The 12,662-nt window shown below is 35.2% G+C and overlaps 1 protein-coding gene across 1 annotated transcript in view; it reads left to right on the top strand.

Moving 5' to 3' along the window:
• LOC146168935 (uncharacterized) overlaps positions 1-12,662 on the top strand; it is a 93,879-nt gene that overhangs the window by 72,623 nt on the left and 8,594 nt on the right. Inside the window, exons 29-42 of the mRNA XM_083386313.1 lie at positions 490-611; positions 941-1,116; positions 1,322-1,396; positions 1,585-1,789; positions 2,420-2,574; positions 2,809-2,952; positions 3,263-3,417; positions 3,831-3,979; positions 8,622-8,733; positions 9,303-9,444; positions 10,002-10,253; positions 10,992-11,165; positions 11,875-11,956; positions 12,146-12,327. Coding sequence (XP_083242439.1) covers positions 490-611; positions 941-1,116; positions 1,322-1,396; positions 1,585-1,789; positions 2,420-2,574; positions 2,809-2,952; positions 3,263-3,417; positions 3,831-3,979; positions 8,622-8,733; positions 9,303-9,444; positions 10,002-10,253; positions 10,992-11,165; positions 11,875-11,956; positions 12,146-12,327 — 2,125 coding nt within the window. The remainder of the gene's footprint in view (positions 1-489; positions 612-940; positions 1,117-1,321; positions 1,397-1,584; positions 1,790-2,419; positions 2,575-2,808; positions 2,953-3,262; positions 3,418-3,830; positions 3,980-8,621; positions 8,734-9,302; positions 9,445-10,001; positions 10,254-10,991; positions 11,166-11,874; positions 11,957-12,145; positions 12,328-12,662) is intronic.

Raw genomic sequence — 12,662 nt, 5'->3', positions numbered from 1 at the left:
TTAAAAGATCATAAACCATAATGTACAGATGTACGTTAATTACAAAGTCGCTGTAAGTATAGCGTGGAACTTACAAAACAAATCAAAACAGTTACAGATAGTATAAAAGTCATTGTATATCTTCATATTGTGGCATTGCGATTGTTTTTAAATTTTATATGGCAGGTTACAATTACTGAAATGCATTTAGATATCTGTCATAACGAGTTCGCTCCACGGCGTCGGCAATGATATCAGGCAGCTCAAACTGCAGGTTGAAGACTGGGTAGACGGTGAGGATGACCGCTACAACCAGCTTGCTAACAAACTTGATCAGAGCGAAGCGACGATTACTTGGTAAATAATATTATCGCATCTAAAAAAAAATATTTGTAGACTCAAAATTTAAAATACATTAAAAAGGCCAGTACTAGTTTGTTAATGTAGTGATTTCCAAATATGAATCAATGATTATGCCTTTGCCAATAATGGCATATTTGACGTATGCAGGTTGACAAACAAAGTAGACCAACATGAAGCTTATGTCAGTAGCCAGCAAGCCACCTCTGCCACCTTTACTGAAGCGTTGGCTGACCTTAACAATGAGGTTGAAGTCTTGAAAAACACTAGCGGTAGGTTATTATTGTAGGCCAGGTGTAACAAATTTGTCACTGGTTTAATTTTTTGGTCTTTCAAATGGTATTATTTTATGCTGATGGTTGCAATGCCCGGTAGGCCTACCTATAATTTTGTGTGCAGACACAAATCGAAACACTTAAGTACAAAACACTATCGTTTTTTTGGTTACATATTTTTTAATTTGTTTTTAGTTTAACCACAAAACACACTATCGTCGCATAGCATGTAAAAGTTACTATAAGAATATTATACAACGATTTTTTGGTATTTTGTCAAATTTTGTTTAAAATCATGTTAACGCTTTTTGTTTACCATTCAGCAGATTTTGCTCCCTATGCCATCATAGCAGAAGTTGACAGTTTGGTCAGAAAACTCACTCTACAGGCCGAAATCACACAATCACTTGTAAATAGCTCGTCCAAACTGACTATACGAGCTACAACAGACTGGAACTACGAAGAACAAGAGCCGGCTTATGAAAACGACGAACCATCTGTTGTAAGATTGTTGTTGTTCACTGTTTTTGTATACTTTTTGTAGAATAAATTTAAAATTGGCCGCATTTTCTAGGCTATGTGTTTCCACACAAAACATTACCAAAATGATAGTAATTGATGTTTATATATCTTGGCTTCTATTGTAAACAATCGTTTGAAATTTCACTTTAAAATGATTTTAACTTTTTACATTTTTTCCGTTGTAGTTTGTGGCATATCCTGATCTAATAAACTTGGCTGATATCAATAACTCTTCAGCAAGTAGTGAAGAAACCGTGCAGGTATGTTATTGGTTGTATAGCTCTATAGGCCTACGTAATTTGCTGCTTTGGTATGAAGTTATTTTTTGAGTACTTTTTGTGAATATCGATGCTGGTATTGTAAATTCACATATGCTTCTAACAAGAAGTTGACTAAAAAACCTCAACATAATTACTCGATAGAATTTTGAATGCATTTTTTATTACAGGGCGCAATAAAAAATACCAATAAAAATGTGGAAAATATATTGAGTCACATCGTCAACACGTTGAAGCAGATTTCCTTGATTATTGGAAACTCCACTTTATCTGGTTCTCGAGAGCTCAATAATAATAATCCGCCTATTGTTCAGCGGACTTCTGAACTGGACATAATCGTTACGGACTTATCGCGGAGAGTTGGGCAGTTAGAAGGTAAGGAATTAGTATTCTCAATTTCTCTATGTGGTTTGTGGGGTTTCATAACTCCATTTTAGAGTTATTTTGTTGTACTTTCTACTTTTCAAGTTTCTCAATCATTTTTTTTGTTTTTTTTGTTTTTTTTTGTTTTTTTTTGTCCCAAATTCTAACGTAATGTGCAAAAGTTATTCCGATCTTAGTATATAAGGAAAACAGACGTGTCTATATAAAACGCCGAAATGACACAAACAGTGAAAGATTATCACACCTAAATGTGTTTCATGTTGCTTTAAAAACAAAACAGCAGGAGTTGGAATAAATTTTTTTTTTGATTGTGACAACCTGCCTGCTTCTGATGTTAGTGGTATAACACAGTTTTCAACTTAAGAATGTTTGGCAAAGTCTTGCAATTTAGGCAACAAGTATGCAGGCCACGGCATTGTTCATAATGTAGACGTATCCTCTTTATTTCTGAACATACGGCTGACTAAAAGATTTAATATTAATATATTCAACCGCGCGTTTTTTTATCGGAAACTGCTTGGTAAATATAATTGAAACACCTTGCATACTGGGCAACACCATATAGCATTAGCATTCATGTATCGTTTCTTGTTTTGATATAACTGTGTGGCGTATATTTAGTTGAACAGGCCGCATCAAACGAGCATAATTCAAGCAAGATTGTGGGCAACTTTAGCAACCATTTAACAAATCGTGGATTTGAAGACCTACGCCAAGAAGTGTCAGATCTCCAACGAATGATAAACATTTGGACACAAGACAAACAAGAAATAATGGTTAGTTTCGCAACTTCCTACGATATCATAACCCATTAATAATGATTTTGTCCATTCTTGTTTGATAACGTTTCTTCCAACCCGTAAAAAAATGTGTCGCTATTTTACCTGAAACGGTATTGATAGGTTGTCGTTGTGTAGAACGTTTAATTTCCTCACTACTAAGGAGCTAATTAACATTAATGAAAATTACACATGTTACCTTTGTTATCATAATACTTCACTTTATTTCAGTCTTCTTCTTTGACGTTACGTCGTAACCATGCCATCATAAGCGATGACGTGGAGTGGCACGACGCAATGGTTTTCAAGCTATTAAGTGACGTTTCGTACATCAACGTGACGTTGCGAGAAATGGGGAAAGTGCTCGATTTACAAGTAAATGATTTTTATGGAATACAATGCTATATTTTTTTAGTATACAAATATAGTATATTTGCTAAGTGGTGTGTTGCTTGTTTGATGAAATAGTTGACCCCACCAGATTTTTCTATAACATTTAGGATGTAACGATCTATTTTGTGTTTCTTAGGTTGTTGGACATAATTGGTAATAAAATTTTAGATAAATAGGAAAAAAACGTGACAAGAGCATTATTAACGCAATAACTAATATGCCACCATTAAAACAATCCAGCGATATTTACCGCTAGAGTATAGTTAAATTATTTACGTTTGGTTTTCTGCAGGAACAGGGATTGAGCAACGTTCTGTCCAGGCAAGAGCTCCAGAACGTCGAAGTGGAACATTGGCGCCTGTTATTTCCAGTGATGCAGACGAGTATTGACGAGGCGTTGTCGGTTGGAAAATCCTTAGTTTTGAGAGACAATGAGGCACACGAAAGGTTTGGTGTTTTTTTAATGGTGATAATATATTACCTTATCGATATTTGTTCAACACCCTCATTTATATCATTTTAATATCTATTTCACTCATGTTAAGTGCAGTTCGAAAGCTATTCTAGCTTTAATATGCCACGTATTTCGTTGTATTTGAAGCAAAACATTTTTGTTCGTGAGCGAAAAATGTCTTACAAATACAGGACTGTTAGTCTATTAAGCGAAACGTTCGACTCCCTTTAACCAAAACACTCATTTTCTTGTGTGGTCTAATTATCTATTTTTTGTGATTTATGTTGCGGCTTCGGCCTAATTTATCATGCTATCGTGCCACTTACAAATAGGTCGCAATCTACATTGCGGGTTAGTTACTAAAATATACAAACAGACCAAGTACAAAATATTAAAAATCGCACAGACTGCAACGCCAAGTTATAGACGCCCAATCAACGACCACGGAGCTTGAAGCGTTCGTAATCGAGCAAATGGGAGTTATTGCAGTTGACATCACCCAATTAAATGAGACATTACAAAGCACCAAGATTCATTCCAAAAAGAATCGCGAAGGTAAGCCGGTTTGTCGTGAAACTAAGCTCGCCTTATCTTAGCAGTTCTTGAATGTTTGAAACGTGTGCAGAAATTCTGGAGATTGTGAGTTTTTTGTCATAAATGTTAGGCAACAAATATGATATACGATCACACAGTACAACTCATGTTGTACTTGAGTCTAAAAACACTTTTGTATGACCTAATTTTTCTTGAGCTTTTCAGGCTTATAACATTTTCTCGCAGTTTGCAGCACAGTTTACCAAACAAGTATCTCGCAATTCTCTTTTATTCCGTATTTCAACATAGATTCAACGATTACGATTTTTCGAAATGTTTGAAATCTTTTGAAAAAACTACAGCGATACTCAAGCAGTGATACGCATAGGAAAACAGTGACACGATGGCTATGTGTTATCTACGATACGTGTATACGCAATAAGTTTATGGTATAACATACACTTTTATTTCTATTGATCTACTATCAGTACTTTTTGGGGGGCAACTCAGCTATTCAAAAATTGAATTGACGATGTTACACACTTTTGCAACAAAAATAGTCTGACGTCATCTATAGTATTCTAAACATAGAATATCAAAGCTAGACTTTGAGAGTGCAGTTACTTAAACGATAAAATTGTTATTTCTTATCTACTGCCAGTAAATGAAATAAAAGATACAAGGAGTCAACATATGAACACAAAAAGTGCGAAAAAGTTACGTCACATATTTTTACGTGGAATTGTTTTTTATGTTTCCCAGTCGTCTCCTTCTTTTTGACTATACTGTATAACAAATAATAAACTGTTGAAATAATGACACAGGCCACAATGAGTTCAAGTGGTGGTATTAATAGCTCGCCGTTAAAAAGGAGGACAATTGTCCGGGCAATTATATGCCAAATTGATTTAAGTTTTTCAGCCACTGTATGGCATGCCAATCAACAAGTCGATTTCTAATTTCTCACAAAATGTTATATTAAAATTGGTAATTAAGCTTTCTATCTTCTAAAAAAAATTAGCAATATAACGAGAAATACATTAGGGGAAGGTAGCCCGTGATGGGACACGTTTTTTCAAATGATTAAAACTCTTAAAACTTTGCCTCTAGCTTTTTAACATTTTCATTAAATCGTCTTAGAAAAAAACGTTGTTCTGCCACGTCTTTCGTTAAACAGTGCTATCCGATTTACTGGTAGAGAATATATATACGACTATCAACAAAACTTTTGTAAAGTCTATTTAAAGTAAAGTCTCTTCCTGTTGGTAAACAATTGTATCGCACTTGTCTAAAGGTGAACAACGCTTTGTGGTTTATCGACACGATTTCCGTTTAATTACTTACATATGTAGGCACGATTACATCCTCATGAATGCAGTCAAACCGAACGCCAGGTTTCGTATCCTTACATTTGAAGGGTTGTGGGCAAGGTGTCAAGTAACATCTTTCTTGGTTTGCTCTTTCTAAATATGAAGATCACAAAATATATTGTTTTCAAAACATTAAAGAATTATTTACATAACAAGTTTTAGTTAATTTAGACTTAATATTTATCAAGTTTTAACATTAGAGTTTCGAAGTCAAATATGCAATTTAGAATGGTGAATTGTAAATCTGATATAGCCAAAAACGTAAATGAAACTGCTACTTATGTGAATACGCCTTCTATATACTTTTGTCCAAGCACGTTTTGATTGCTTCAGCTATTCCTTGAGTTTTGTCCTCTCCACACCTACATAAGACCCAGCCATTCTTCATCTTATTGCAAAATGTCGGGTCGTATCCGATGTGCCACAGAGGGTCAACTGTAAAAAAGTTTAATAACAAATTAAAGCTATGAACGATATTTTTAACGTTAGTAAATCATGTTCATTTAATACACTGGCAACACAATTGATGAGAATCAACCGATTTTTCCATTTACTAATATGCCACGGAAAGTATTTCTATTCAGACGAACGTCGAGTTCCACAAATGTTTTCTTTAAAGTTTGTTAAGTTTTTGTATAACGCAAGACGAACGAAATTCCGGTTTTGATTTTTGTATTGCCAGAAAAGTAGACTTTACAACACGTCTGATGGAAGAGATTATTTTAGTTTCCCCAGATGAACAGATAAAAAGTTACTTACTACATGCAGGCCTGTTTGCTACCAGCACGAACCACTCCATATCGTCACACTTTGTCTGTTCCATGGATTCTTTTTCCTTTAAAACTTTACTTAATTTCGTTGCAAACGAACCCTGCAATTCTTCAGGGCCGTTATCTGCCTTGTCATATGATTCCCTCGTTCCATCTGATGACACACGTTTCTCGTGATTCCACAATCTCCTTAAGATTTGTATACGAGTGCTGCCCCGTTCGTCAGGCGGCATACCATAAGCAGCGCATAAAACGAGGCAAAGGCATTGACAAAGCAAGGTTCGGTTTACCACGCGGGACATGACAACCTATAGTTATGCACTAAATGATAACTTATATATACTATATTAGACGTGAAACTAGTAATGTCATAAAAGAAACATCAAAGTCTTGTGTAAACAAATCAAAATTTAATAAAACCAGGTAACTACCGTTGTGTTGTATTCAGGTGGCGAAATAATAGCATAGAACTAAATTAAAAATATTTCTATTTTTACAAATTCAACATAACAGTATTTTTAAACGAACACTTGCTATATCTACTAAAATCCCGTACCCTGCAATAGGATCTCCTTCAATAGAATTATACCGGACAATTACTGCCCTCAACAACAAACGTATATATAATGACCGACACCAGTACACATTGAACCTCACACTATAGCTAGCATGACAACCAAATATATATATATACTCGTGCAACATTAAGTAATGAAATGCGGTTTCGCTAAATTGAATACTAGACTGAAATAACATAATCCCTGCTTTCGTCGTCCAACATCGATTTCGGAAATCAAAGACAATTGCAGTCAACGATTATAGATTACTATACCTAATTTGAATTAAAATCCACCAGTTCAAAGGATGACAGACAAATTATCTAATTTAAAAAAACAGTTCGATGCAATTTTCCCAAATCGTCACATCAACATAATTTACAAATCAAATTGATTTTTTAAGTAAATTTTGATTCATGTGTGCAAAGTCTGTATCAATAAACGATATATTTAAATATTTTAATTATTTAAGTTTTTCTGAGACCTTTGCAACAAATATTTTTCCCTTAAATGAAATTCAAATTTAGCGTAGATTGCGCCATTATGTGCATTTTATTTAAAAAGTATATTTTTGATTCATGAAATAAATTTAAAATCATAACACAGTATATGTATAGGACTGGTTTCGGTATTTTAAAATAGGATACTCTTTTAATAATATGTTCAACGTTATGAAAGGGTATAACAACAACAACGAATGATTTGGGAAATATTTATCAACCATTTTATTTCTGTTGACGTTTTAATGTGACTGGTTTGCAGAATTATTTTAGATCAGACCTGCACAACATACGGCGAAGGATGTAATACGTTTTTTTGTTTTACTGCAATCGTTTTAAAAATTAGCGAACTATTAAAAATGAGCAAACTTTTCACCGCGCAAGTTGCATTTAAAATCCATTAGTGTAAACTTTAAAAATGGTCACATAGAGTGAATTATTGTGTGGAGAAAATTTGCCACGCCAGTGTACGTGGATTAGTCATTTGCGGCGGCCACATCACAGTTATTTTTTTTTTTAATTATGGTAACAAACGGTAGCGGATTCTGTGGAAACCAGGGAATGCCCCTCAAACGTTAGTGTACAAAACTATTTTTGTTAACTTCTATTAAATTTTTAATCGCTTTTGCATTAAAATGCAGTAGGTGGACTTATACGTTTGGAAAAATGATGTTGGCACATATGCATAGAGCAGCGGTGCACAACCCGCGACCATTTATTATCCGTAAAATGTGCGACCTTGTACATGTTTAAGAAAAACAGGTTTGGTCCACCGTTCGTAAATATGCGACTAACTTTTTGTCCACCATATGCGGAAGTTTGATTTCTGAAACTGGCCTAAATATACGCAAGGTTTTTATATCACACCAGTCTCCAGTTCCTGACGAGATTGTTAAGTTCTTTACGGTTCGATGCAAAAATCATTATGACACAATTCAGCTTAAAGGCGTCGTGTAATATGGTCACCTTTTTATGTATCCACAGCCTAGAGCTTTCACTGTGTGGATTTATACTCCCTATACAAAACGCAACTTCTGCAAATTATCTGGTTTATTTTTTGCTCTTTGTGCAAAGGTATAACGTCTTTACCAAAGGACTATACTTTAGAACATGAGTGTTGAGTAACCCCAATCTGACTTTTTGTTAAAACAATATAAACAAACAGTATGAATTTTTGCACTTCGTGCGAACTTAACGTGATTTGGTTGCAGCCATTAAGTTGTGAAGTAAATAGTGTTAAACTTTAGATATTATGCGGATGTAATGGTTTAAACATTCTCTAAACTTTTCAATTTAAATGACATTTTCCCACTAAATTCCTATCGTTTTTGCGTCCTTTTGATGTGCTAACTAAGTTAGATTGATAAATATAAAAGCAAACAATAGTATTCAAATAAGTGAACCAAATCAAAGCTTTATTTAATGGAATGGCCGGATACCTGACAAGAAACGTATACTTTCAACAGAAATAGAGAAACAGACAAGAGACGAGGAAGGTCACCGCTTTTTAGAACTACAAATGGATATATTCGATGATCGATTAAATGCTATTGATGGTCGACAGGATGAAATGGAAACGTGAGGAAATCCGTTGTTACATCTATGTTGAGGCGAATCGTCCACAATTCGAAAGAGATCGATTCGTCGAATAGATTACTTTAAGGGTCGCTTGATGTCAAGGACAGATCCCGATTCCGCAAAGGACCTATTTTAATGAGTTATCTGCGGATTTTGTATGTATTCGTAGTATATCCATAGCGTTATAAGAACTCAGATGAAACAGAATGCATGCAAACCTTTAAGCTTTCCACGAATATTATTTATTTTAGCGACCAAGGCTTTGTCAGCCACTCGTGAATACAACGAAAATGAACGATTAAAACTAAAACAATTAAAAATCATACGACCCTAAATTGTTAACCAATGTTTAGTTGCGGGCTGTGGCGTAACTCAAACCTTGTACATATGTAGTAGGCTAATATTTGTTTAAATTACAGAAACTGTGAATTCGGAAAGTTTTGTTTCGAAAAAAATTATCTTTTTTAAATTAAAAGTTAAGAAGAATATTAAATTACTGGAAAAAAAGAAAAAGTATAAACTTCCTGGTGGGGTAATTCTACACTAAATAGAAAGTTGTATATGCGTAGGTTACTGCGAAACACGCACATCCTAACAAGTGGCACCGAGCAAGATCTATTTGCTGTAACCGAGCGTTTCTCAAGATATCAGAACGAAACAAATCAAGCGTTCGCCGACATGTCGAGCTACGTACAAATCCAAGCTAGTGACGTAAGTCTCTTTTCGTTTCGTTTCCATTGTACTATTGACCTGTGAACACTTTTTCTGGTTTAGTATAGAGGTGTGGGGAATCTTTCGGTATTCTTTAAAATTGCGAAATAATAAACCATATTGTGCGTTACTGTTTTCGTGAGAATGTAACACAGAGGTGTGCAACCTTTTAAACCGACCGGCCAAATTTGTGTAACTTACCCGAAACATAACACGGGCCAAAGGCACTTCTCATCAACCAGATTCGCCTACCCTAAAGCTCAACAGGTTCCACACCTTTACGCCAAATATCGAAATAACTATTCGTGTGTGATTGATAGGTGAAAAGGCTTTTTGTATCTTGTTTACAAATACAGTACTAGATTGTGTATTGGATATGTTAAATGCTTTAAGATTAAATTTGCTTGGGCTGTCCGTGAACTACATAACATAAAAGGGCAAAGCGCCGGAACCTTAAACTTGATCGACTTCGTTTTATACTTTTTTTTAGCCAATCTATTTTTCTTTTACTAAAAAATCTAATATACTATTTATTGAGATTTAATTTATAATTTCAGGCAATCTCAGAAAGCAGAAATTTAGTATCTGCTTTGGATAACAAACTGGCACCTGTCCTTTCGGTTTTGATCAACGATGGAATTAGCGTTCGAAACAAACTCGTCGATATGAACGCCACCTTGAGAGAAAACAAGAGGGAATTGTCACTTCTCCAGATGGGAGCAGAGAATACTGCGGCGATTAATTCGAACACCCAACTTGCCTTAAAGCGACACGCTAAAGAGATACAAGGCTTCACCCGAACTTTTACGGTATGCGCCTTTTAGTGACTATTATATCACGAGTATTTTGTTATGTCAGTTATAAAACAGTATGCCAACTAAATTCAAATTGTTGCCCAAACTAATCAAGTTGAAAGCAAATTCTTCCCAGTCCAGGTGAACGGCTATCCCATTAACTTTACTAATTTTAATTGAGCTATTTCAATCATAGCTACCTTTGGGTTGTCGTGTCTTCTTAAATTGCCTAACACTAGCATAAAACGACTCATGAGTCGAAGGATTCAGCTAATTTCGAATAAATAACATTATAGTTGTATACGTGACACTTTTTACAAGCACAGTGAATACCAAAGCAGATTAAACCGCCGTATTAGTTAGATAGGAATTCGAGCTCTTTTTCAGGGACATATCATGAATATAAACCAATGCTTGTCAACCTATTGGTCGCGACCACTAGTTAAGTCATCGGCTGCCGTACACATGGTTAAATTTGTACAGATTGGTAGAGAGCTAGATTACTCTGAAATTAAAAAAAAAATTAGGTTAAGGTCGAATTTATTGTAACGCTGATACATTATGGTTAAAATTTGAGATATACTTGTTAATATATGCAAAGCCAAATGTCATATCACAATTTGCTGCGGGCAGCGTTGCCTATAATTGCGTAAAACCTGGCGTCATTATTTTATTTTGTGACGCCAGGCCAGCAATAAATGTTTAAATGTAAAAAGAATGTCGTCTTCACGAAATATTTATCACGCGTTACAGGCGGTAGAAGACTTGATACGCACTCTATCTGAAACCATGGCTTTGAACAGCGATCAGATCACGATGATTACAGGTGATTTACAAGCCAGCACCGACCACCAGTCTGCCACCCTAATTCTCCTCACTCAAATGTTAAACAACCACTCAATGGATATCGACGAAATGAACGATCAGGCAAGTTACCCTACATAAACGGTTCTTAATATCAATTTAGTTCTAGTTAAATGCCCAATTTGTTTATAGAACAACACATGGTTATTTACTCGTTAAAGTATGCTTTGACCCATTGTACATCACACCCAACACGCAACCAACAGTTAAATAACTATAGCCTATGAAGTCCTAAATACCAAATCCAGACACCGATTTACATGACTTGTGGGAAACTAAGTTTTTAAGAACCGAAAATGTCAAAGAAAGTAAATTTGTTAAGAAACAGTGACTCAAAAGCTATAGGTAAAAAAGTTAAACACAGTGGTGTAAGTTAGCTGGAACTGCGTATCGGTTTAAAATCGATGCAGTTAAGCTTTGACCAGGCAATTACGCCGCCGCCTTAAACATATTTAAACCAAAATTTCAGTTGCATAATTGTGAACGAAATCGAACGATAAGCTCAGATTTTCCACGGTTCCACGTTTTAAACGTTCTATATGACATCTTTTTAATTTAGTGACGTCATCAATTTTTTAAGTTTTGGTTAAAACTGTTTCGTCGTCCCAGTAAGAAATATATTCTACTTTCACCTCTGGTTAAATACTACAACATAAGTTTACGACTTGACCAGAGTATACATTTAATTTAAATTTCTGAGACACTTTAACCGGCATAAAATTGTAGCTTAGGGTTAAGGGAGAATTCTTAATGACACTTTTCTGCTAAACAGATAGCTAAGCTGATTCGAGACAACAAGAACCGCGCTTCGATTCGTGTCGTGATACCGTCGCAGGCTTCCCGACCAATTACAGGTAATACTTAATAAAGTAAAGCTGGTCAATGTTTAAATTTGTCTTCCAATTAATCACAATACTATTTGTTGGAACTGTCAATGGGAGCACGGCAATGACAAGATGCCGTAAGGGCTTAGCGTGAATGTTTTGCAAATAACAGGTGTATTTAAGACAAACTAACGTATTGCCGGCATTTTATAATTTTAGCCACTACCACTCAACCTACTACTACAACAACTCTTGCCGAAATTCCGATTCCGACCGGACTCAAGGTGATCTCGTCCACAGAAACGGAAATTGAGATGTCGTGGTTACCCGTACAAGACCCTACTGTCAACGAATACAGTGTCGTTTTGCAGAACATACGTCGTGTCCATCAGTCGTTCCAGGTGGCAATTAGTTTTTAATTGTCCACATTCCGCAGTTATCACTGTAGATAGGAATAACTTTTGCAAAGCTTAAGCTAAAGGAGAATGCAGTTTCAAAGTATTATTGGATTAACAGTTGAACAAATGGAATAAACGTTTCGCTTTTGGCTAAATTTGTTTTGGCTTATGTATAAAAAATGCAAAAGTTAAAGGTTTTACTGTCCTTAATGCTTAGCCATCGATGTCCTTAATCAACAAAACTGGACATGCTATACCAGGTTAAAACGCTTGAATATATTTTCATTTTGCCCTCCATGAGAAACAGCTTTGCTTTAGAAATTTTATCTTGCTCATAT

Source organism: Ascidiella aspersa, chromosome 1, assembly GCF_963924565.1.
Source record: "Ascidiella aspersa chromosome 1, kaAscAspe10.2, whole genome shotgun sequence".
Lineage (NCBI taxonomy): Eukaryota > Metazoa > Chordata > Ascidiacea > Phlebobranchia > Ascidiidae > Ascidiella > Ascidiella aspersa.
The sequence above is the reverse complement of the archived record's forward strand: the minus strand, read 5'-3'. Positions and strand labels throughout refer to the sequence as shown.